The following is a 23,776-nucleotide window of genomic DNA, read 5'->3' on the forward strand; positions in this document are numbered from 1 at the left end:
GAACCCCATCGGCGATTAAAAAAAAAAAAATTTGTCCAAATTAAAATTTCTGGATTTCCCCTAAATAAAGCTTCCCTTCGATTTTCCTTTCTTTGTCCTTACGACGAAAATCAAATCTCTCTCTTCTAGATTCTTCGGGTAGAGGGAGACGGCGATGGGAACTGGGCGAGAAGTCAGCATATCGCTAGATGGAGTCAGAGACAAAAACATGATGCAGCTTAAGAAACTCAATACTGTTCTATTCCCTGTTCGCTACAACGATAAGTATTACGCTGATGCAATCGCTTCCGGCGAATTCACTAAGCTTGGTTCGGCTTCTTTACTTGGGTTTTTTCTTTTCTTATTTTTCTGTCTCTCTCTTTTTTTTCCCAGTAATTTCTGTTCTTTTTTTCGCTCCTGCGTGTGTGATGGTTGTTAACATCTCTTTATATGCTACATTGGCTATATTGCTGATCGTGAGATTTTCTGGGAGTGTGATTTTGAGTCAGATCCGATTGTGCTATGTTTTTTCTGTGGGATTTCTTTTGTTTTCTGTCTTTATGCCTTAAAGAGCATTATTCTCTTCCTTGAATAGGAAAAACTTAGTTGCTTTGGGATTTATGAAATTTTCTGTATTTAGGCTTGGTAGACAAGTTAGGAGACTCTATAAAGAAATAAAATTACTTTTTTCTTACTTCAATTTCGACAGACAAGCTTTTTGCATTCGTGATTTTAAGATTCTTTGCGTTGCTCCTCCTTTGCCTGCTTAGTGTATTCACTTGCCATTGTTGTGGTTTGTCCTCTTTAGATATTTTTCCTTTGGTTAAAATGCTGATTTTCTCGGAAAGATGAACTTGGTACTGAAATATCTTCGTGTTATATCTAAGTTCAGCAATGGTGTCTGTCTGAGGGTAGAAAAACATCTATCATTTTGATCTGATCCTATTACCGCTTCTCCTTCTTTTGTAGCCTTGAATAGACCAATTTATTTGCATCTATTGTCTATTGTTTGGTAAAAGCTTATACATGTTTGAGCTTTGTGCTCATGCTTCAATGAAAATGTAGAAGAAGCACTCTAAATGACACAATTGATGTTTCTTGATTGCCATCACGATCGTTGTTTATTCGACACCATCTAGTTACTATTTCTATTTTGACAGTGTTGTTCTTTGGGTTACATTGGTTATTTCTCCAATTTGTGAGGCATGAAAAATCCTTGATGCTCTAATGAAATATTTGCTTCGTCTCAGCTTATTACAGTGACATATGTGTTGGAGCTATTGCTTGTCGGCTGGAGAAGAAAGAAGGCGGGGCCATGCGAGTGTATATAATGACACTTGGTGTTCTTGCACCATACCGCGGGATTGGCATTGGTGAGTCATAAATCTGCTCTGCCAAACTTGAATCTTGACACTGATAAAACTGGAATAATATAGAATAATCTAGCATGCTATCTTGAGGCATTGATCCATGCCACCAAAAATAGTCCATAGTTTGTGTGCATGTCTCAGTCAATAACTTGTTTTTTCTTGTGCAGGTTCAAAGTTATTGAATCATGTTCTTGACATGTGCTCCAAGCAAAACATGTGCGAGATATACTTGCACGTTCAGACAAACAACGAGGATGCTATCAAGTTCTACAAGAAGTTTGGGTTTGAGATCACAGATACCATTCAAAACTATTACATCAACATCGAGCCAAGAGATTGCTATGTTGTCACCAAGTCCTTTGCTCAATCTGAAGCCAGCAAATGATGACAATACGCGACTTGGGAGAAGCCATTCTTCCCCAGCTTGTTTGTTCAATTCAGGATCTATTATTAATGTTATGCGCCGGTTTCCGAATTTTGCTTGTTTTGATGACCTTGGAGTTTCTTATCGATTCCAAATCAATAGATTTCTGGTTATATTCTTACAACATTTCTCTAGTGACCCCTTGGTTTTGAATCTAAATGATTGGGGAAGTTTTAACTTTGAAGCTTCATCATCGTGTTTCTAATGGCGACTCGCAGATTTGATCAAATGAGTTAATAGTAGTAATCAGATATTGAGGTTCCCATATATATAAAATGCTGTTCTATCAAATCTAAAGAAGTACATAGATTCGTGTAATGAGTGTCGAAGGCTGTCTCTTTCACAATGTAGAGAGGTGTAAGAATCGTTTTAGCTGGCGTGCCATTTTATTCAAAGTGAAGACAGGGAGCGGTATATAGCTAGATTCTAAAAACGGCACGATTGTCTACGAGCCTCCGTTCATCGGATTGATTCTTCTCTGCAATTAAGCACCGTCGCACTCTTTCTCAGTCCATCGATATTCGATTGATCGATGCGGCGTTCTCGTTTAATCGCCCAAGTTTTCTCCGACTTTGCATTCGCTGACGCCTCCACTACTTGTGCTCCCATCGTCGCCATGTCCAGTCGCGCTCCGGTAAAATTTCCTCTTTCAGTATCAATAGTGATGTGATTTTAAACTTGCTTTGATTAATGGAAGATGATTTGTCTCTTACGGAGCAGTACAGAGGTGGCCGAGGGCGAGGCCGAGGCCGAGGGAGAAGTTTCTCCGATCGTCCGTACAACGACGGAGGAAGAGATCAGTTCGTGACTGTAGAATCGCATTTCCAGTCAGTCCATGACGCTAATCTCGGACTCCGGCATGGGAGCAGAGGATCCTCATCGAATCACGATCCTCGTCGTTTCAACAATGGTGAACCATATCGACAATTTCAGCCTCCGCTAACTCAGCAGCAGCAGCAGCAGCCTTTCCATCAACCGCCGTTCAATCAGAACTACGGATTCCGGCCACCGCCTCATCGAGGTCAATGGCAGCCTAATCATTCGCCGTCCAGCCAAAGCTATTCGGCTTGCCCTCCCCCTCCGTTCTATCAAAACCAGATGTCTCGGCCGCCTCCGCAGCGGAGCTTCCGTCAACGGCCACGGTCAAAACCCTCGGATTACCGAGAATGGGAATATGCCAAAACGGCACCGCCTCCTGGGTCCGGTAACTTTTCTTTGACCATCTCTTTTCACTTCACGCCACTTTCTACGTTTCAGCATTTTGATTATGTTTTTTTTACTTTCCTGCAGAAAAGTTTGTTGTTTTATCGTATAACATATTGGCGGATTACCTTGCTAATGATCACTGGAGAAATCTTTACTTTCATATACCGAGAAATATGTTGAGTTGGGGATGGAGAAAGAACAAATTAGTGTTCGAGCTTGGCCTATGGTCTGCAGATATAATGTGCCTCCAGGTTATAGTTTCTGCAATTGTTTATGTATGAGGGACTAAGGAGACAAAGCATTCTTGTTTTCCTCATCTTTAGTCATATACGAATGTGTATCTTCCAAATGAACAGTAATTGGAATATTATTTTCCATATGTCAGGAAGTTGATAAATTTCAGGACTTAGAGGAGGAGATGAAGATCCGGGGATACAGTGGCATTTGGAAGGTATGCATATGTTCTACTTCTGTTGAAAAAACTTTTAGGGGTCATCTATATTTCTTAAGAATTGGGATCATCCGCATTGATTATTTTTGTTAGTCTGTTTAAAATATGGCGGTCCTTAGTTTGTGTTCTCCAAGGACTAACGATTAAATAATATGTATCAAAGATTTAAGAACTAGGCTTCATATGTGGAGGCTAACTCTATTGTATAAAACTGTAGATGCGGACGGGAAATGCTGTTGACGGCTGTGCAATATTTTGGCGATCAAATAGGTTTGATCCCCTTGTCCTTCTTCCTATTGTAGTTCAGTCTAGAATTTTGTTTGGGTTTCTCATTGTTATCGTATTAGATTCAAGTTGGTTCATGAAGAAAGCATCCAGTTCAATCAACTTGGCCTCCGGGATAATGTTGCCCAGATATGTGTGCTTGAGGTAATATGGATACCTTACGTTGATAGTGACTTACATACCTCTGCCTCTTTCTTACCCTGAATTAAACTTGCTCTATGTAGACACTGTTGAATTCACATACAAAAGAAATTGAGGTCTCCCCATCTGAAAGGTAGTCTAATAATATCTGTAAATATTACTATCATATTATTTTATGGATGGACAATTGCCATTCACTAGGACATGTGGCTGATTTTCTTCAGTCTTCATGGGTTTTCGTTATAAATTATAGTTTATGGTTGGGTTGAAGTGAACTTCCATATACTTTTGCAGCTGTTCCCGCCGAGTCGTCATTTGTAATATTCACGTGCTTTTTAATCCTAAAAGAGGAGACTTTAAACTTGGTCAGGTACTTTCCATTAGTTTGTATGCCAGAGGAAAACTTGGCTCTGATTTAACTTGGTTTGTCTAATTATTGTCAGTCGTCGTCTATGTATTTATCCCTGCTGCACAGGTCAGAACACTCTTAGAGAGAGCTCATGCTGTTTCGAAACTCTGGGATGATGCGCCTGTTGTTCTATGTGGGGATTTCAATTGTACACCAAAGGTAGGACATTCTTACCTTAACCAGTTGATAGAACGAAACCCACTTGGTTTGTGAGAAATGGATAATAACATTCTTTTACCTGCTTGCAGAGTCATTTGTACAACTTTATTTCGGAGCGGAAGGTAAAGGCAGTTCCCTCACTTATTAACAACGTTATGTACATGGTTCACATTGTATTTTGTGCTGCTCTCTGCAGTTGGATTTGTCTGGTTTGGCCAGAGACAAAGTTTCGGGGCAAGATTCTGCTGCAATTCGTCCACCACGACCAGAAATTTATAGAACGAGGTAGAGCATAAACACACCAAGTTCTTGAACATCAATGTGAATTTTGTTGTGCAACTTAATGCCCTTTATTTTTACGTTAGAATCTCTCTGGTTTAAACGTCCTTTACATTTTATTATTATTTTCTGTATGATTGATAGGCCTATTCAATTTAATAGGGTTCAGTCCGCCAATAAATCTCCACAAGGTCAAGTTCAACGACAAGATTTGATCGCAAATGCTCGTATGGAAAATAACTCCAACAAAGATATTGAGAAGACCCCCTCCAGAAACACATCTGAGCTTCCATGTGGTACTACAAATCTTGCTAGTCACGAAGCCACCTCCAGCTCTGGAGTATTACCAAGCGAGGATTCGGCCCCAGTTTGTAATCTCGGAATAGAAAACAGAAAACGTGATGACTCCGGGCATCTCTCGATAGCTGAAGAAGATCCTTCTTCAGTAACCAAATCAGATCCAGAACCTTCACATGCTTCCAATGCTAAAGAGGAATTAAGAGAGAAACTTTCAGCAAGTTCTGTTTTGTCAGCAACAGAGCATTATCCTGAGGAAATTGTGTCGAGTGCTCAAAATATATCCTCTAGTCTCTCTGCCAATGTTGAAAATATGGTCGAGATGAAACTAGATGGCTTAACATTGGATGAACCAGTTGTATTCGCACTAGACGAAGAAGGTATAGGTGAAGATGGGGAAACCTTTTTGGCTAAGCTACACAATAATGACCTGAGTCAAAAAGAGGAACTTGTGAATGAATTTTCATGTAAATCGGATTCGGAAGCTCTTGATTACGGGAAAATCACTTATAATCCGTCCGCTTGGACCCCAATGGAGATAGCAACTGCAACAGGTGACCCAGAAAAAAGTACGGTTGAACACGCTATGGAGCTTAAAAGCACTTACTCGGAAATTGAGGTATTGTAATCATATCTCCCCTACACTTTTGTCCTTTAACTTGTGTTTCTTGAGTAACTAAATTACTCAAAAAGCTGTTGACAATTTGTTTTGTTAGGGTCAAGCGAACACAAGAGATGAAAACGGAGAACCAGTAGTGACCAGTTATCACAGATGTTTCATGGGGACAGTTGACTACATATGGTAATAGCATTCGAACCAAAAAAAAAAAAAAAAACCATTTTTGGCAGGCCTTGAGATCAGATGATTATGGATTTTAACATATTTTAATGTTTAATTTTTGGGGTTAGGCGGTCGGAAGGTCTACAAACAGTGCGTGTGCTAGCTCCAATACCGAAACAAGCAATGCAGTGGACACTAGGCTTCCCGACTCCAGTAAAATCCCATGATCTTGCTTTTTTATTTATCCTATATATATATATATGTATTGATTATGGAACTTTTGATATTTTGTATTTCTGGTTGGTTTGTTACAGAAATGGGGAAGCGATCACATTGCACTGGTTTCAGAGTTGGCCTTTTGCAGCAGCAAGAGTCCGCCTAAAAGCTGATACTTAAACATGTGGTGACTGTCAAAATAATTTATTTTAGTTAGAAGTCTCTTCAGCTGTAGTATGTTTTCTGCATGCTGTGAAAATAACATGTAAAACAACCAATTATTGATAGACCAATCTGCCAGGATTTAGACATTGTACACAGTTTTTTGGTATTTTATATGGTTCTGATAAATAAAACAAAATTGTCTTTGAAAGGGAGGCGAAAATTGGATTAAAAATCAGGATTATGTAATTGGCCCAAAAAAAAATCTAATTGGTTTATCCAAAGCCAATATATCTTCAGGCCCAACGCAGTACAAATGTTCCCCTTCCTCTCTCTCTCCCAACTCATCTGGATTCTGTGACTTCTCTCCATCATGTTAATCTCGTAAAAACTTCTCCATTCGCGGCATTTATTCGAATTCGCATGATGACACTCTAGAATTATCGGCCTTTTGTAGTTGTTTTTCGAGGCTTTTTCCTTCATGGGTTCGGCTTCGATCGGGTATCAATTCGGAATCTCAGCTCGGTTTCATTTGAGGTCGGATGTTGCCGTCTCCTCGCTTCCATGTAAAGTTGATATTTCCAGAAAGAGCTTCTTCTCAGCTGCAAGCTCCACTCACAAGGTAAGGCTTGTCTTATTATTTTCTGTTAATCTCGTTTATATGACAATGATCACAAAAGTGCCAAACTTTTAATCAAGTTCGTATTTGCTTCGGATTTTAGATCGTATTTTGCTTCGAAAACTCCTGATGTAGCTTTTGATATCCAGGAATTTTCAAATCGAGCTCGGGTATGTTCTTTGCCAGATATTGATGAGTACTGCGATGAGAAAGTTGAGACGCCAATACTAGACAGCATTGAAACTCCATCGCAGTTGAAGAATTTGAGTGTTAAGGTAAAGTCTTGATGTTCTTATGCCATATGCAGTTGAAGCATATTCAAAGGTCTTGGGGTTAATGAAGATGGTTTCTTCTTTGCAGGAGTTGAAGCAATTAGCTGATGAAATCCGTAATGAGCTTCTTTCTGTACTATGGAAGACCCAAAAGCCTGTGAACCAAAGCTTGGCTGCAATAGAGCTTACCCTTGCTCTGCATTATGTCTTTCGTGCCCCGGTTGATAAAATATTGTGGGATTCTGTGGAACAAGTAAGCTTATGTTTTTAACTTCATCGGGTTTATGTGTGATTTTCCTATGTTTTGGTCCAAGGTTTTGATGTGTTTCCTGTGGTGTTAATATCTTGTTTCTTCTGTTGTAGACATATGCACATAAAGTCTTGACAGGACGTTGGTCAGCGATACCATCGAGACAAAATAATGGTATTTCTAGGGTCACTTCTAGATTGGAGAGTGAATATGATACTTTTGGGACCGGGCATGGCTGCAACAGTATTTCTGCTGGGCTCGGTAATTTTTCTCGTCACCCTTTGACCTTTATTGAAGAGTCACATGCATATAGCTATAGATGAGCTAAAGAATGCTTGTTTTAGATTCGGTGTGCTGAACGTTTTATTTATGTCTCTCAGGATTAGCAGTTGCTCGAGATATGAAAGGAAAAAGGGACAGGGTTGTTGCTGTGATAGACAACGTGACAATAACTGCTGGTCAAGCATATGAGGCAATGAGCAATGCTGGTTACTTGGATTCTAATATGATTGTTATCCTAAATGATAGCCGTCACTCTTTGCATCCAAATATGGCGGAGGGATCCAAGGCATCCATCAGTGCACTATCCAGCATCATGAGCAAAATCCAGTCTAGCCAGATTTTCCGGAAATTTAGAGAACTAGCGAAAGTATGTATTTTCCATACTCTCTTTATGAAACTAAGCTGCTTACGATGGCTGGAGATTTACTGTCGAACAATTAGCATTATTGATTATTTGGTTTTGCTATGGATATTGGCAGGCTATGACGAAAAAAATAGGAAAGGGGATGTATGAATGGGCAGCCAAAGTCGATGAGTATGCACGTGGTATGGTGGGACCAACAGGATCAACTCTCTTTGAGGAACTTGGTTTGTACTACATTGGTCCTGTTGATGGACACAACATCGGAGATCTAGTTTGTGTCTTCCGAGAAGTAGCTTCTTTAGATTCAATGGGTCCTGTGTTGGTCCATGTTATCACAGACGAAAACCGAGATGCAGAAACCGGAAAGAACATCGTGGTCAAAGGTATATCTCTCTGCTTATGTTATTTTCCTTAGAATATATGCTTATCCAAATCTTGGCTTTGACGGTTTATTATTGTGTCTCAGACAGACGCACTTATAGTGATTGCTTTGTGGAGGCCTTGGTGATGGAGGCAGAAAAAGATAGAGATATTGTTGTGGTTCATGCAGGGATGGAGATGGATCCATCACTTGTTACATTTCAGGAGAGATTTCCAGACAGGTTTTTCAATGTCGGAATGGCTGAACAGCATGCTGTCACATTCTCTGCTGGTCTTTCTTCTGGAGGTCTCAAGCCCTTTTGCATTATTCCCTCTGCATTTCTACAAAGAGCTTATGACCAGGTTTCACTTTTATCTCGCATAGAGTAAGATTGTTCTGAAGGTTTTTTTTTTTCATTATAAGCAAAGGGCCTTAGTGTCTTTGATGTTTTTGTTAGGTGGTTCATGATGTAGATAGGCAGAGAAAGGCGGTGCGATTTGTTATTACAAGCGCAGGGCTTGTTGGATCCGATGGTCCAGTGCAGTGTGGAGCTTTTGACATAGCTTTCATGTCAAGCTTACCAAACATGATAGCCATGGCTCCAGCCGATGAGGATGAGCTTGTAGATATGGTTGCTACTGCAGCTTACATCACTGACCGCCCAGTTTGTTTCCGGTTCCCCAGAGGCGCCATCGTCAACAAGAATTATCTCGTTCGCACTGGATCACCAATTGAAGTAAGTTCCAATCTAATCATCAAATGTTTATGTTTGTTGCGAAAACATGCCATGCTGACACAAGAACATTGTTTTATCATATTAGAGTAGATTGGAAGAGGAAGAGTTGTTGTAGAGGGTCAAGACGTGGCTTTGCTCGGGTATGGAGCCATGGTTCAGAATTGTCTTAATGCTCACTCGCTTCTCTCGAAACTCGGTTTGAACGTGACCGTAGCTGATGCAAGATTTTGCAAACCCCTCGACATAAAGCTTGTGCGTGATCTTTGTCAGAAGCACAAATTCCTTATCACTGTAGAAGAAGGCTGCGTTGGAGGGTTCGGCTCTCATGTGGCGCAATTTATAGCCCTCGATGGCCAGCTCGATGGGATAATCAAGGTACACACAAACCAAAGCCACATATTTTTAAAGTTCTCACCTTTTTTTGGTTCTGGGTTTGAATTTACTCTTTTTTTGGGATTAAACTTTGGTAGTGGAGACCGATTGTGTTGCCGGATGGCTACATCGAAGAAGCTTCGCCTAGCGAACAGCTTGCTCTTGCCGGGCTAACCGGACATCACATAGCAGCAACCGCTTTGAGTCTTTTGGGTCGAACTCGTGAAGCATTGCTTCTCATGAGCTAAGCTTAAACTTCTCAAGAAGATTAGAGACTTAAAAGAGGCGTCACATTATGACTTTTTATAACTCTTGTTGGAGGGAATATGATCAGTGTAATTATTAAGTTTCTTAAGCACAAACTGTAAATATATAAATTCGGAATTCAAGAACCCATTTTCTGTTCAGATTTTTCAAGAGATTTAACTGGATTGTAAGGTGTAAATGTAAAGGTGAAATGTAGTGAATAAAGAAATTACTTGTGCACTAATAAAAGTTAAAAAAGTTTAGATCTTTTTGGATGGGAAAAAAAAAGGAATTCGTATTTAGAAGAAAAGAAAAAAAACCATAAAAATTCAATGCGGTTTAGTCAAGTTTCATAACTCTATTTTTGTTCGTCACTTGTCATATTTCACACCCCATATTCCCATAATATACAGCTAGTTTCGATTCGGTGTTACATGTCCCAAATCTGGGAAACAACAAAATATAGAATAGACGTGTTTTTTCAGATTTTTTTTTATACTGCGAAATTAATTATAAGCTTTTAGTTCTCTTTTCGGTTATTATTTCTTTCGTTGTTCTTCTTCTTCTTCTCGATCTCTCTCTGTCGCAAACTCCCTGCCCCTCTCGATCATTTTCTCGCAAGGAAGCTTCTTTGATCTGATTCGTGCTTTCACCATCTTATATGTAAGTCTTTACTTTTCCGTTCTCCAAGCTTTGTGTCGATCTCAAAGCCGATCGGAATCATGTAAAATATATTAATAATTCCGCTGTAGAAACTTTACCTAGATTTATCGGGAATCAAGATTATTTCCGATGTAGCGGAAACCAAGGATTATTCAATCTCTTGATGATGTTTTTCTCTGTTTGCAGTTAGATCGCACGCGGTTGCAAATTCTCATTTTGGACCTGAAAGATGGAAATAGAAACGGAACACCATAGAACTGTCTCTGTCGATGAAAACGACAGCCTCGTACCAGAGCCTAGCTCAACAAAAGAAAGCCTTCTTGAAGATATCTCGCTTAGTGGGCAAGCTATGAATACAGAACTATCGAGTGCAGGCCAAGTTCTGACCAAAGTTGAATTGGATTTCGCTTTTATCTCCGAGAAGTTGGTGAATTTAAGTCTTCTTACTATGCAACTCGGCTCGAGGGAAAACGACTTTGAGTCCTTTGTTTCTGAGAAAGAAGAGGAACCTTCGAGTAATGATGATGATTCGGCTGAGAAGGCGTTGGAGTTTGATCTCTTGTCTTCAATTCTCAGTTCAGAGGTTAAAGAACTTGACTCGCTTCTTGGTTTTCTCCAGAACGAGATTCAAAGTGCCCGTGTCATGATATCTCCGTTTCAACATGATGGAGAAGCTATCTCGGATTTGGAAGGAAAGTTGCGTGATGCTGAACAATCTTTGGGCCAGTTAATGGTCCAAGTGCTGGAAATGAAGAAGCAATCTTCTAACTTTCAGAGGCTATCTTCTGGGTTGGATGAACTTGGAAGCTGTAAGTGAGACAAACCTGCCATTTTATAGTATTGTTTTTAACATCGTTATGATGACTAGCTGGATAAAATTTTCATGTTGGATAAAAGTTTCTCAGGCTTTGATGGAAAATATGTTAACTTTGTTTTGTTTTGTTAGGGTCTGGAGGGCCTGCTGCAGAATCTCAAAACGATGGTGAGTTTGGTGACCTGAGCAATAAGATTAAAATGCAAACTGCTGATCAGCAAAGGAACGTTTTGAGGATGCTTGAGAAATCTTTGGCCAAGGAGATGGAACTTGAGAAGAAATTAACTGAGTCAAGAAATACTGAATACGAACTAGAAATGAAACTATATTCTTCCGAGCAGGATGTTGTCTACATGGAAGAAGTAATCGAAGATGCGTATTCGAGGTGGCTCGAGGCTGAGAATGCTTCCGAAGTCTTTAAGGGAATATCAAAGGAGCTGTCTGGAAAACTCCAGATTCTTCAGTTCAACCTAAGCGGCTCTTTTAAGCGGGCAGATGACTTGAAGTCTGAGCTCGTTGATTCAAAGGAACGTTTAGAAGCTAAGGAATGTGCCTTGCACAAACTTGATAGCAGCAATGCAAGACTTCATGACTTTCTTATCGCACAAGCAGACGGCTTAAAAGAGAGTTTGAAAGAAGCTGAGGAAAAGTTGATTCTGTTGAGCACTGAGAATTCCACATTAAATGAAAAGGTAAGCTCCCTGGAGGATCAACTGAATGAATATGGGCTTCAAACAGAAGATGTGGATGCTACTTCTGCTGCTCAGATATCAGATGTTAAACGTATCAACGAGGAACTGAAAGATAAGTTAGCAAAAACCGAAGCAAGGGCTGACGAAGCGGAATCCAAATTCAAAACACTAGAAGAAAGCATAAAGGAGCTTCACGGCGAGTTGGAGAATTTCAGATCAAAAGGCTTCACTCTGGAGAAGTTGACATCGCTTGAGAAACGCTTGAGGGACTCAGATTTTCAACTAGAAAGTGCAGTTGCAGCTGTTGAAGCAAGTAAAGAAAAGCAGAATTTGTTATACTCTACTGTTTCTGATATGGAGGATGTGATTGAGGATCTTAAATCAAAAGTTTTGAAGGCTGAAAACAGGGCTGACAATACCGAAGATAAGTTGATCACCGTATCTGAGTCTAATGCAGATCTCAACGAAGAGCTGAAATTCTTTAGAGTTAGATTGAAAGATATGGAGAAATATCTACAGCAAGCAGAAGAGAGAAAAACGCGAACAGCTAAAGATATTGCTGTACATAACAAGATCATGAAAAAACTGGTCATGCAACTAGCTGCTGAACGAGAACGCCTTCATAAACAGGTATTAAGACATTATCACATTAATCACGAAACCCGATTCCGTAGTAGCTTCATCATCTTCATAGTGGACGCTTAGGTTTAGTGACTTTCTTGCAGATAACTAACTTGTCAAGAGAGAACTGTGTGTTGATGGTGAAGTTGAAGAAGATTGGAAAACCCGGTTATATGGAGAGTGGAAATGGAACTGAAGTTTCACCAAAGACTGACCAGAGTTCTCCTTTTTGTCATCAAGAAAGTAAACCTCAAGCTACTGTCTCTTCACTAACTAATCTAGAGGTAAATTAATTGCTTCCCTACTAAAAACCTTATTTTGCAGGCATGTAAGTGAAATGTACTAATTTAGCTTTAGTAAAAATATGTCGAATATGTTTACCGTAGAAGAAAAATATGTTGAATATTAAAATTGGCTCTGTTCTTCAAGGAACTTATAGATGTTGGTCATCGTTTTGTAGGAGGAAGAAACAGAGTCAAGATCAGATATCGGAAGTGTAAGGAGATTAGATGTTGGAGCTCTTAGTTTCAAGCACATTCTCGTTGCAATCTTCGTGATCCTAACGTCATCAATGGCTTATTTTATATCCCAACAAAACATCTAAGAGTCTTAACTTTTTCAGAATCTCATGAGCTCCAGTTTTGTTTTCCTCTCTTTGTCATAGTTTAACAACGACAGATTATATTTTAGTATTTTTTGTTTTGGCTAATCTCGCTCAAAAACAGAAACCTGCTTTTTGTTTTTAAATATCTTCATTGTTAACCCTTTTTACTCTTTCATTTTTTGCCTTAGCACATCCTTACTGATTCGTTCAGTTATTAGTTATTACATACAAATAACCCCCTTAATTACTTTATGTCAAATATTAGTATCTTTACACATTAATCCTTAATCTCTGCAATAAAATTCAGAGCGTCCAAAACGTGTTGCATCAATGGTCGTTTCTTCATGTCACACATGGTGCATATTTGGATGAGTGTGCCCATTTTTGTTGCTGCATTCGCAGGATAATCGCTCCCAAGTCGGGGATCGATTATTTCCCCAATCTTATAACTCGCAGGCAAGTAATCTGTAGTCCGAACTTCTAACTTAGCTAAAAGGTCAAGCAAGATCACACCAAATGTGTAAATATCGCCTTCCTTTCCCGAACGACCTACACACGTTATAGAATTGCCTTAACATTGAACAATGAAAACTGAATCAAGAATTACTAAACACAAAAGTTAAAGATTTTGGTGTACCTGTCATCTTAAATTCAGGAGATTGGTATCTAGAAAATTCTCTCACAAGCGTCAAGTCATCTTCCCAGTATTGTTTGTTTGACTCAAGGTAAAACAATTTTGGATTGTATTGCTGAAAAAAATCCAAAGCTAGGTATTACGATCATAGAAAGAAAAAGAAATAAGAAGAAGAATATAATTAAAAAGAATAAAAACTGTTACCTCGTCAAGCATAATGTTATGCATTCTGAGTTCTAAATGTACCGGGCTGTTCTTGATCGAGTGTAGAAAGGCAAGACCTTGAGCTGTTCCAATGGCTATCTTAACCCGTGTTTCCCATGACAATGGCTGTTCTTCCGCTGAGAGAAACATGAAACTGCATGTAAAGCAAAATTACATACACCAATTTGTAGAATGGACACATTAGTTAGAAGAGATCTTAACTTCCGGAAATGTGATTGTCCAAACTTCCTTTGTGCAAGTACTCGAAAACTAAGAGTGATTTGTTATCTTCACAACAGTAACCCAAAAATTTGACCAAGTTTGGGTGAGAAACTTTCCCTAGAGACTCCACCTCTTCCTGCAACTCATAATTTTTTTTTGTCATCATTTTACTTGTTAATAAGTTCACAACACATATAAAGATTAGAGTAACAAAATGGACAGACTTTGCAGTTACCTTCCACGCTTGTAGAGCCTCTGAGCTATCTTGAATACATTCCATGACAGAAACAGCAATTCTGGTTTTAGTTCTTGATCGTCGATGTAGCCCTTGTAGAATGTTCGAACAGAGCGATCCTCGCCAATTACGACCTTGCCTTGTCTGAATTTCTTCGTTGCTTTCTTCAGTTCCTCGAAGCTGAAGACTCTCAGATTCTCGTCTTCTGTCTCCACTTTTTATGTATACATTTATACAAATTTTGAATCACGTATCTAGATGTAAACAAAAAGTAAAGTGCTTTTTTAATAAGAGAGATGTACACGAAATTGGAGGGCTGATGAGAGGCTCGTAAGCAAATGAAAGAGGCTGTTCTTTGAAAGGCTTTAGACCGTTTCCCATTGTTGATGGAGAGATGATTAATCTTTAGATTTTTTCTGGTTTCAAGATTTCTTAACTCATCTTATATTTTGGGTTCTTTTTATATAGAGGTTGATGATTCAAGTGTGAAAGCATCTTCAACACTTTGATGAGTCAAATGCTTCCCTTCAAATGCTCACTTAGGCAAAAGAAAGGAAAACAAGCAACCAAAAAGGACTTATATCCATTTAAGGCAAGTTTGGGAAAAATGCTAAGACGCACTTAAAAAAGCAAGGAAACGAGTTTAGTCCATTGTTAGTAAGTTGCTAACTTATATTGCTTAGTTGGTGAGAAATAGAGTTCGATTTGATTTTCTTGGGGAAGATCTACGGTCCCAAATTCAAGTCAAGAACTCTGAAGCTAAGGATGCTTCTACCGCGTTGACCCTAAAATAACAAAAAAAAAGACCATTAATTTGAAACCCACAAAGGCACAAACAGAGGAAAACAGAGACAAAATATTTGAAAAAGACCATTAACTTGCTATTGGAGAGGATGAAGTTGAAAAAGATTGGAAAGACATTTCTTTTTAATGATTACAAAATAAACTCTAAAACTTTTTCAATGTCAAATATAACATCAATCCTTGATCACTGCAATATCATTCAAACCATCCAAAACTTGTTGCATCGATGGTCGTTTCTTCGCGTCCAATTTGATGCATCTTTTGATGAGTTTGCCCATTTGTATCGCCGCATTAACGGGATAATCGTCTCCAAGTTGAGGATCCATCATTTCCAGGATTTTGTTCTTATCGGACAAGAAAGGTTTAGTCCACATGACACCTTTTTTCTCTTTGGTTTCTCTATCTAAAGCTTTCAAACCAGTTAAGATTTCAAGCAAGATCACACCAAATGTATAGACATCGCTCTTCATGCACAAATGACCTAAAACACACAGATTGTCTTAACATTGAAACCTGGCCATCAAAATATTACAAGTTAAGAGTTTACCTGAGATTGCATATTCAGGAGGTGTGTAATCAGTTCTTCCAATGAATGCCGTCGTGATACTTTCTTCTAACAAATGTAGTTTGTTTGATCCAACATAAAACAATTTCGCATTGTATTGCTGATAAAAATCCAAACCTAATTAGGTGTTCAAATTGTTGGTAAGATCATAAACGATAAGAGCAAGACGAGTGGACTAAAAGTCATTAATTAATTACCTCGTCAAGAAAAATGTTATGCATTCCGATTTCTCGATATAACGCTTTGTTCTTGACCGAATGGAGAAAGGCAAGACCTTGAGCTGTTCCAATGGCTACCTTAATCCGTGTTTCCCAAGGCAATGCTTCTTCTTGTTCTTCTTCTGTTGAGAGAATCATGAAACTGTATATAAAGTGTACATCGAATTTTAGAATGGACACATGAATTAGAAGAGATCTTAACTTCCGAAAATGTGACTGTCCAGACTTCCTTTGTGGAAGTATTCGAAAACCAAGAAGGATTTGTTATCTTCACAACAGTAACCTAAGAGTTTGGCCAAGTTTGGATGAGAAATCTCTCCTAGGGATCTCACTTCTTCCTGCAACTCAAATATTAAAAATAAAATAAGAACAAGCATTGATAAGGTAGGTTTGATTATATACCCATGTTCTTAACAACTTAATTATAAAGGTGAAAAATTGGCAGATTTTTGGTTACCGTCCATTCTGCCTGGGAACTATCTTGAAGACATTCCATGACAGAAACAGCGATTCCGGTTCCATTTCTTGACGGAGCAAATGTGGTCTCATCGATGTAGCCTTTATAGAATGTTCGAAAATAACTATTATTGACAATTACGACCCTGTCTTGTCTGAATTTCTTCGTTGCTTTCTTCAGCTCCGCCAAGCTGAAGATTCTCAGGCTCTCGTTTTTTTCTGGTTCTATTTTTCATACATATATTAATTTTTTTATTTAGATATTATATGTAAGCAAAAGTAAAGTGCATCTAAAAAAATAAAAGAGATGTACCTGAAATTGGTGGGATGATAAGACTAGGAGGATTGGGAGAGATCGAAGGAGTTTGTTCTTTGAAAGGCTTTAGACAATTTCCCATTTGTTTTTGATCTGTTGATTTTTGTTTCCAAGATTTTTTTCAAGATCTAATTTAAGAGGTTCAAATTGATTCCAAGTGTGAAAGTAGCTTCGGAAACTGTTGGATACTGCCTCAGGATTCAACCCTTTGAAAAGTCAATTTCTCTTATTCAAAGCCATAACAGAAATGGAAACCACAGTATTACTATTTACTATATAAGGCATTTCCGGGAAATATTCTCAGACTTAAGTAAACAGATTACGGAGACGAGTTAAGTCAATTTTGCAAGTTACTACAATTGTTGACTTATTTGCTTAGTTGACTCGAAATGGAGGCCGTGTGATCTTCTTTGGAAAAATCTACCGGCCAAAATCCAAGTCCAAGCATGTTCGCTTTCCATTTTGCAATTTATAGGATCAAATGTGGAGTAAGTGTTTATAAAAAAGGATAGACATGAGGTGATTGTAGTGAAGACCTTCCCCATGTGAGTCACAACCACACGAGGGTCCTAAAACATTGATGAGCTTTATCCTCCTTGTCTTCTTTTAATGCTCTTAAATAAGTTCCCAACTAATATTGTTAATTATTTGATACCAAATGTCTTTCTTTTTTTATCTTATTTGACTAAGAGAGTTTTTTCAAGATATTTGATTCTGATACTTCCTGAGGTGATGCAATGGATAACCATATAGACCCAATCTTTTTGAAGTAACACATTTTTTTATACTATCTGATCATATAAAGTTGGTTCCATGCATGCACAAGTAACTTTTTAAAGTAACACATTTCAACTTTTCGAAAGGTTCCATGCCTGCACAAATGAGGAGTGTGTAAACTTTCAATCGCCGATGGAGCATTATTATTTGAAGTAGCAGTCTGTTATGATCAGTTAGAACCGACATAAATTGATTCTTTTTCAACAAATGTAAATTGTCAGAATTAATTTTTTTTTTTTTGAAAATATGTTAAATTATATTAAAAAAACAGTTTTCTTTACAAATCTTCTCAAAGAAAGAAGGTAAGAAATATGTTTGCAGGCAAAATTAACAAATTATTAAGGGCTTTTGTGGAAGCTTTTTTGTGCCATCAGCTCCTTGAACGGAATCATATCTGCAGACCATCGCTGAAGCGTAAATCCCCAGCCATTCGTATTGAGCTCAATCGATTCCGGATTGCTTTGTCAAGAGTGACAATCAGACTCTGAGCTGGTTTCGGGACTTCACCATGCCGTCTACTGTTTCGTTCTCTCCAGACCAAATGCAAGGTAGCTTGGAATGCATATCTCACCAGAAAAAGTGTTGAGATTAGGGAAATAAAAATTATTTTAAACAGTAGCTCAAATCATTTGTGGTGAGATTAGGGAAATAAAAATCCGACACTATCAATAAACAGGACTGGATTATTATTTTTAAAAAAAGATAGTTGCTCCTTATATAAATAACTAATAGAAAATAAAAATAAAAAACATTTGTGGTGATACTAGGGAAATAAAAATCGAACTCTATCAACAAACATGACTGATCATTATTCATTTATTTGTTTGGGAAGATAGTAGCTCTTTAAATAAAATAACTTAAAAAAAGGATGGAGGCTTCATTTGTCATAATTATTAACACTCTTGTAGTTTCTTTGTTCTTGGGTTTGTTAAGAATGTAGTGGCTCGATGCGTGTGTTGGCACGTGATTCAAAGAATTTGGGCATGACGAGCGTGGTTTTGGATTTTTCATGGGGAGGCCACGTGAGCCTTTTAAGCTGCCGTTAAATATGGATGGAAGAGAGAGTTTCCACCGTCACGGCCTGAGAAAGTTGACGTCAACCGAGTCAAGTGGACGTTAACCGCAACCGGAAAGAAGCAGAAGACTCGGTCCACAGTCACAGACTCACATGCCACACACTTTCGCTTATTGCTCACTCGCTTATATAATTTTCTCGATTTTGCTACTCAAAAAAAAAAAAACACCATATCCCAAGCTAAAACGGGACAAAAATGGAGTAATAATTATTGTTCTATTAATTTTTCATTATTATTTTTTAGAAGATTACAATTTTTAATATAAATGGTGTTTGCTTTGTTATAAGTGAACACAAGTGGAATCGGCCCATGGGCCCGTAAAATAGTAAAAAGAGAGGTGACTAATTAAGGAGGTCGAGACAGTCGCACGATGGTGGATTTAGCGCTCTGTTTCTCTCATATCTGCCGTCTCCCTTTCAAGTGGGTCCCATATTTGTAGGCCCCACCCACGTTCTTCTCCTCTCTCACTTATTCACACTTCTTGTCTCCATCTCTCTCATTATCTTACTCAAATTAGGAAATCCAAAATAGAAGCAGATTTGTACGGATTAAAGAGGTTGTTGTTATTAACATAATCATCTACGTTCAAGACTCAAATATGTTGCAAGTACTCAAATAGGTTCATCAAGTTTATTGCAAAAATGTGTGTTAAAAGCTTTAACGCTTATTCAGTAATCAGTAATCCCTTTCATTTTTTTTTTGTTTGAGTTAAAAAAAGAAAAAACATGAGAACAAGACGCAATGCAAAAAGCCAAGTTCCGGCCGACATTAAAGAGTGTTATTATCCTACGTCCAGATTTTACCCCATAGCTGACCATTCACCACAACTGAATCTAAATAAAAACAATAATAGAATCAAATTACAAAGAAAAATAGAAAACAAAAAAAGCCCGAGAAAAGACATTGACTTAAATGTTATCCAAAATAAGAAATGAATTTAAGTACATGCAAATCTAAAAAGTGAGATCCAGCTGCTTATAACTTTATTCAATAGAATCACAAAGAAAGAAAGATCCTTTATCAAAAAAAAAAAAAAAAACACAAAGAAAGATCACACGATCCTCCTCGTAGCAACTCCACCGCATATCCATTGACCATTGTATATCAACTACATGACTAAATGACCAACTGCCCTTTCACTGATTGCATTTTACTTCAAAAGATTAATACGTGAATTTTACTTTGATTTGCAAATCATATTGTTTAATGTTTAATGTGTAGATGCAGAGACAGATATTTGGATACGAGATCAAATGTCTCCATGAGTTGGCATTTTGTGCTGACCATGTGGATTTAAATTCAACATAATATTTTGTTAATACTGTATAATCTAAATAACATGTAAAAACTGTCTAATTAATGTTATGTTTTCGTCTATGGAAATTCATAATTTATTTTACATAGTTGCTAATTAACTTCTAAATGATTTATTCAGTGTGTTTCAAATTTGCTTTAATCTCTATAATATGTAGCTCAGACAAAATTTATTTGAGTTTCTCGAAATATTTTCACGCCGTCCAAACATCTTGATTACATGCGTTTTATAATTTCTACATCGATACAAACGCTACAAAAACTACAACCTAGTAGCTAGTAATCTTAGGAGACCAAATTCTTATAAGTTTAAAATTGTATTTTGAATTATAACGTATTGAGATCGTATTGGCAATAGAGTTAGTAATATTGGAGTTAATGGCAGTAATTGGGGGTCAAGATACTAACTACTACCATTAATAGCCGTAAAAAACACAATAATGTTATCAACGCCATGCTAGAAATAATAGAAACAAAAAAAAAGTCAGAAAGAAAAGAAAAGACGTTAATTGGCGATTTGGAGTTAATGCGATTAACATGCATTAAACTTTCTGTATGTGATTTTAAGGATGATAATCTGACGGCAGCCAAAACCATAGAGAAGAGAGAGGAATTGACAGAAATAACCCTTCTTGATCTTCTCTATTGCAATTTCCGCTAAATCCCAAAAGAGTGAGTCACGGCCCCACGTGGATACGCAAACCACATCAGTGGCATAGACCCGTAAATTGTAGAAAAATCTAGAGGTACTTTCCTAACTAGAAATCCATATAAGCAATTGCCGCTCCTCTTCATAATTTATTAAAATCTCTCTCTCTCTCTCTCTTTATTCTCTAGTCTTTACTTTGGTCGTTCACAATGAAAAGAGGCAGCGTCTCGTTTCTCTTCGTTCTTCTCATCGCCACCGTCACTTCCGTTCTATGCTTCCGTGACGGTAATCGTTAATTACATACTCTTTCGTTTATTATTGCATTTTGACTTGGAAACTTTGTTTTGGGATAAATAGTGACTTGTTTTTTTAATTAAAAACGCTTAGTTCTGTCTGAAGAAAAGAAAAGCATAGGCATGAGCCAATTTTACTTTTCTACTTTCTATCCGACGTCTCTTTTTTTGTGAACAAAAATATCCAAAGTATCATCAACTGAGCCAATTTTAACAAAAACCACTAAACAAAAAAGTCTGGTCGGAGGAAGCAAATCTGGTCGGGACCATTATTATTGTTTTTTGGGAATTAGTTAATTTAGTAAGTCGGTTAAGAGTCCAGTTTACCATTATGTCCATTTCTGACACAAAACACTCTGGACATTAAGTGGGTCCAATTACGAAATCTCTTTTCTTTGCCGTATTTAAGATTTTTTGTTCTGAACAAGCGCCGTATTTAAGATACACCCCAGCATTTTGTTTTTTTTTTTCTTTTGGATATACATCAATATTCTCCGTTATTTATCCCATTATTACATATTCGGATTCATGTTTCTTTTTTTTTTGGTTTAAACTTGAAACCATGTAGATAAAACTAATTTATAGTTTACCAAAATCAACTTAACCTTAGGAAATGGAATTAATTTATCTAAACTGAGTGCAATTTTCTGTAATTTCAAAAACGCAGGAATGTTACCAAACGGCGACTTCGAGCGAGGACCAAAACCATCAGACATGAAAGGAACACAAGTGATAAACAAGAAGGCACTTCCAAGCTGGGAGCTATCAGGCTTCGTCGAATACATAAAATCCGGTCAAAAACAAGGAGACATGCTTCTCGTCGTCCCCGCCGGAAAATTCGCTGTCCGATTAGGCAACGAAGCATCGATCAAACAGAGGCTTAACGTAACAAAAGGAATGTATTACTCGCTCACGTTCAGTGCAGCGAGGACTTGTGCTCAAGACGAAAGGCTCAACATATCAGTGGCACCTGACTCGGGCGTTATTCCTATACAGACGGTATACAGTAGCAATGGATGGGACCTCTACGCTTGGGCGTTTCAGGCCGAGAGTGACGTGGCAGAGATCGTGATTCATAATCCTGGTGAGGAAGAAGATCCTGCTTGTGGTCCACTCATTGATGGTGTGGCCATCAAGGCTTTATACCCTCCAAGACCTACCAACAGTAAGTGCATTTACTTTTATTATATATATGTGGAATCGATTCTATATAGTATATATTTTTATTCTAAGAGAATCATGTTTCATAAATCATCCAATAGACAATGCTAGGGGTCGGCATTTCAAGTATTTGGCTTATCTTGGTTTTCGGCCGGTTTGTAGAATCTTATATCGCATTAGAACCAAGATTTTTTTGGATTTGGTTAGTCAAAATTTCATCAGTTCGGATTAGTTCAGCTTTTGACTAAAAAAACCCTTCTTATAAATTATTAATCCATTCAATTTTCTAAAATAAGATATATATTAAATTCAAAATACATATGTACTTGTAAATGAATTCTGGCTTAGGTTTGTTTTGGTTTATCCGTACGGATCAATCTATAAAGTATATCTGTCTCGAAGATTTTGGCTTTGTTGGATTCGGTTAATATGTTCACTTGTAGATACAATGGATTTGTGTTGGCCAAGACATATATGTACAAGAATAAATCAATTGATGCGTTTATTTTTCTATTATATGAAACAGAGAATATATTAAAGAACGGAGGATTTGAAGAAGGTCCTTATGTACTCCCAAACGCGACAACCGGCGTTTTGATTCCTCCCTTCATAGAAGATGACCACTCTCCTTTACCCGCTTGGATGATCGAATCACTTAAAGCAATCAAATATGTTGACGTTGAACACTTCTCTGTCCCACAAGGGCGTCGAGCCGTCGAGCTCGTTGCGGGCAAAGAAAGCGCAATCGCTCAGGTGGCTCGGACCATCATCGGGAAGACTTACGTGCTTTCGTTTGCGGTTGGAGATGCGAACAACGCGTGCCAAGGTTCGATGATAGTCGAGGCGTTTGCTGGAAAAGACACTTTGAAGGTTCCTTATGAGTCGCGAGGGAAGGGAGGGTTCAAACGCGCTTCTATGCGGTTTGTTGCGGTTTCAAACCGCACGAGGGTTATGTTTTACAGCACGTTTTATGCGATGAGAAGTGATGATTTCTCGTCTCTGTGTGGCCCCGTGATCGACGATGTTAAGCTCCTCAGCGTTCGTAAGCCGTAAATGGTCATTGTTTAAATTTTGAAATTAAGTTTTTCGTATTAGGAGTGTGGGTTTTTCTTTTCTTTTCTTTTATCACTGGTGTTTTTCTAATGAGATGGTTGATATACTGAAAGAGTTGTTGTGATCTATAGAGTTTTATATAAGGCAGAAAGGTCTTGCTTATATCTATTTTCTTGTATGAGAAGGCTGAAGAAATGTTGTCTTTTATTATTACTAGTATACTGTGTGTTGAGGAGATCAGGTGATTTACGAGAATAAAAACGTATGATACAGAGGAATGAGGATAATAATTTGCCTTTTAAAATGTAGCTTCGTGTGGTATTTCTTTTTTAATTTTGTTGTCCTTGTGTTACGAACGTGAATAAAACTTTTTGTTTAAGTACATTCGACTATCAAACTTTTTGTTTAATGGTTTGATAGGTTCAGCTAATTCCCAACTATAATACTCTCATGAGAGTTTAGAAATATTATTCAAACCATTTATACGTTTTAGTTTGAATAACAAACCAAAATTCTACTATTAACCAAAACGGATAAAAAAAAAAAATTTACCATGAGATTCATATGTATTCTAGAAACAAGAAAAATTAAAACAAAAGTAAATTGAAATAAAAAAAAACAGACGGAACATTAAAAAGATTCATATTTGACAAAGAAAAACAGATTCATATTTGAAAGGCTTCGTTACTGTTTGTAAAATCTAATAGGCTTTTTTATTTTCTTGCATATTCATCAAATAGCTTT

The 23,776-nt window shown here is 37.7% G+C and overlaps 6 protein-coding genes and 1 pseudogene across 8 annotated transcripts; 5 read left to right on the top strand and 2 right to left on the bottom strand.

Moving 5' to 3' along the window:
* The first annotated feature begins 10 nt into the window (after window positions 1-10).
* LOC18019594 (N-alpha-acetyltransferase 50) lies at window positions 11-1,932 on the top strand. The gene is made up of 3 exons (XM_006399573.2): window positions 11-308; window positions 1,230-1,352; window positions 1,517-1,932. The coding sequence occupies exons 1-3, from the start codon at window positions 155-157 to the stop codon at window positions 1,732-1,734; spliced, it is 495 nt and encodes a 164-aa protein (XP_006399636.1). The 5' UTR covers window positions 11-154; the 3' UTR covers window positions 1,735-1,932.
* Window positions 1,933-2,141: 209 nt separating this feature from the next.
* LOC18019595 (carbon catabolite repressor protein 4 homolog 6) lies at window positions 2,142-6,347 on the top strand. 2 transcript variants are annotated; one of them, XM_024156585.1, is made up of 15 exons: window positions 2,142-2,407; window positions 2,494-2,977; window positions 3,064-3,230; window positions 3,365-3,430; window positions 3,648-3,700; window positions 3,778-3,859; window positions 3,940-3,989; window positions 4,151-4,226; window positions 4,332-4,424; window positions 4,514-4,546; window positions 4,621-4,709; window positions 4,848-5,619; window positions 5,717-5,802; window positions 5,910-5,994; window positions 6,096-6,347. In XM_024156585.1, the coding sequence occupies exons 1-15, from the start codon at window positions 2,306-2,308 to the stop codon at window positions 6,168-6,170; spliced, it is 2,313 nt and encodes a 770-aa protein (XP_024012353.1). In that variant the 5' UTR covers window positions 2,142-2,305; the 3' UTR covers window positions 6,171-6,347. The 2 variants fall into 2 exon arrangements, with proteins under 2 accessions (XP_024012353.1, XP_006399637.1); XM_006399574.2 differs by having other exon boundaries at window positions 2,163-2,407; window positions 4,866-5,619.
* A 135-nt stretch (window positions 6,348-6,482) lies between these two features.
* On the top strand, window positions 6,483-9,896 carry LOC18019596 (1-deoxy-D-xylulose-5-phosphate synthase, chloroplastic). Of its 2 annotated transcripts, none has more exons than XR_002899666.1 (10): window positions 6,483-6,781; window positions 6,928-7,053; window positions 7,139-7,303; window positions 7,414-7,561; window positions 7,681-7,949; window positions 8,062-8,329; window positions 8,413-8,669; window positions 8,765-9,043; window positions 9,129-9,418; window positions 9,514-9,896. XR_002899666.1 is itself a non-coding variant. In XM_006399576.2 (10 exons), exons 1-10 carry the CDS (start codon window positions 6,641-6,643, stop codon window positions 9,661-9,663), a joined length of 2,088 nt encoding a protein of 695 aa, XP_006399639.1. In that variant the 5' UTR covers window positions 6,483-6,640; the 3' UTR covers window positions 9,664-9,896. The 2 variants fall into 2 exon arrangements, 1 of the variants encoding a protein (XP_006399639.1); XM_006399576.2 differs by having other exon boundaries at window positions 9,134-9,418.
* A 287-nt stretch (window positions 9,897-10,183) lies between these two features.
* Window positions 10,184-13,207, top strand: LOC18019597 (WPP domain-interacting tail-anchored protein 1). The gene is made up of 5 exons (XM_006399577.2): window positions 10,184-10,324; window positions 10,511-11,133; window positions 11,271-12,460; window positions 12,556-12,735; window positions 12,912-13,207. The coding sequence occupies exons 2-5, from the start codon at window positions 10,554-10,556 to the stop codon at window positions 13,053-13,055; spliced, it is 2,094 nt and encodes a 697-aa protein (XP_006399640.1). The 5' UTR covers window positions 10,184-10,324; window positions 10,511-10,553; the 3' UTR covers window positions 13,056-13,207.
* Window positions 13,208-13,294: 87 nt separating this feature from the next.
* LOC18019598 lies at window positions 13,295-14,731 on the bottom strand (annotated as a pseudogene).
* A 482-nt stretch (window positions 14,732-15,213) lies between these two features.
* On the bottom strand, window positions 15,214-16,824 carry LOC18019600 (putative inactive serine/threonine-protein kinase At5g11400). Its single transcript, XM_006399582.2, has 6 exons — window positions 16,707-16,824; window positions 16,395-16,618; window positions 16,140-16,275; window positions 15,917-16,059; window positions 15,702-15,819; window positions 15,214-15,635 (listed from the first exon to the last, which is right to left on the bottom strand). The coding sequence occupies exons 1-6, from the start codon at window positions 16,789-16,791 to the stop codon at window positions 15,328-15,330; spliced, it is 1,014 nt and encodes a 337-aa protein (XP_006399645.1). The 5' UTR covers window positions 16,792-16,824; the 3' UTR covers window positions 15,214-15,327.
* A 3,852-nt stretch (window positions 16,825-20,676) lies between these two features.
* LOC18019601 lies at window positions 20,677-23,277 on the top strand. The gene is made up of 3 exons (XM_006399583.2): window positions 20,677-20,810; window positions 21,486-21,983; window positions 22,506-23,277. Exons 1-3 carry the CDS (start codon window positions 20,735-20,737, stop codon window positions 23,030-23,032), a joined length of 1,101 nt encoding a protein of 366 aa, XP_006399646.1. The 5' UTR covers window positions 20,677-20,734; the 3' UTR covers window positions 23,033-23,277.
* The last annotated feature ends 499 nt before the right edge of the window (window positions 23,278-23,776 follow it).

The sequence above is a fragment of the Eutrema salsugineum genome, unplaced genomic scaffold (genome assembly GCF_000478725.1).
Source record: "Eutrema salsugineum unplaced genomic scaffold, Eutsalg1_0 scaffold_2, whole genome shotgun sequence".
NCBI classification, from domain to species: Eukaryota; Viridiplantae; Streptophyta; class Magnoliopsida; order Brassicales; family Brassicaceae; genus Eutrema; species Eutrema salsugineum.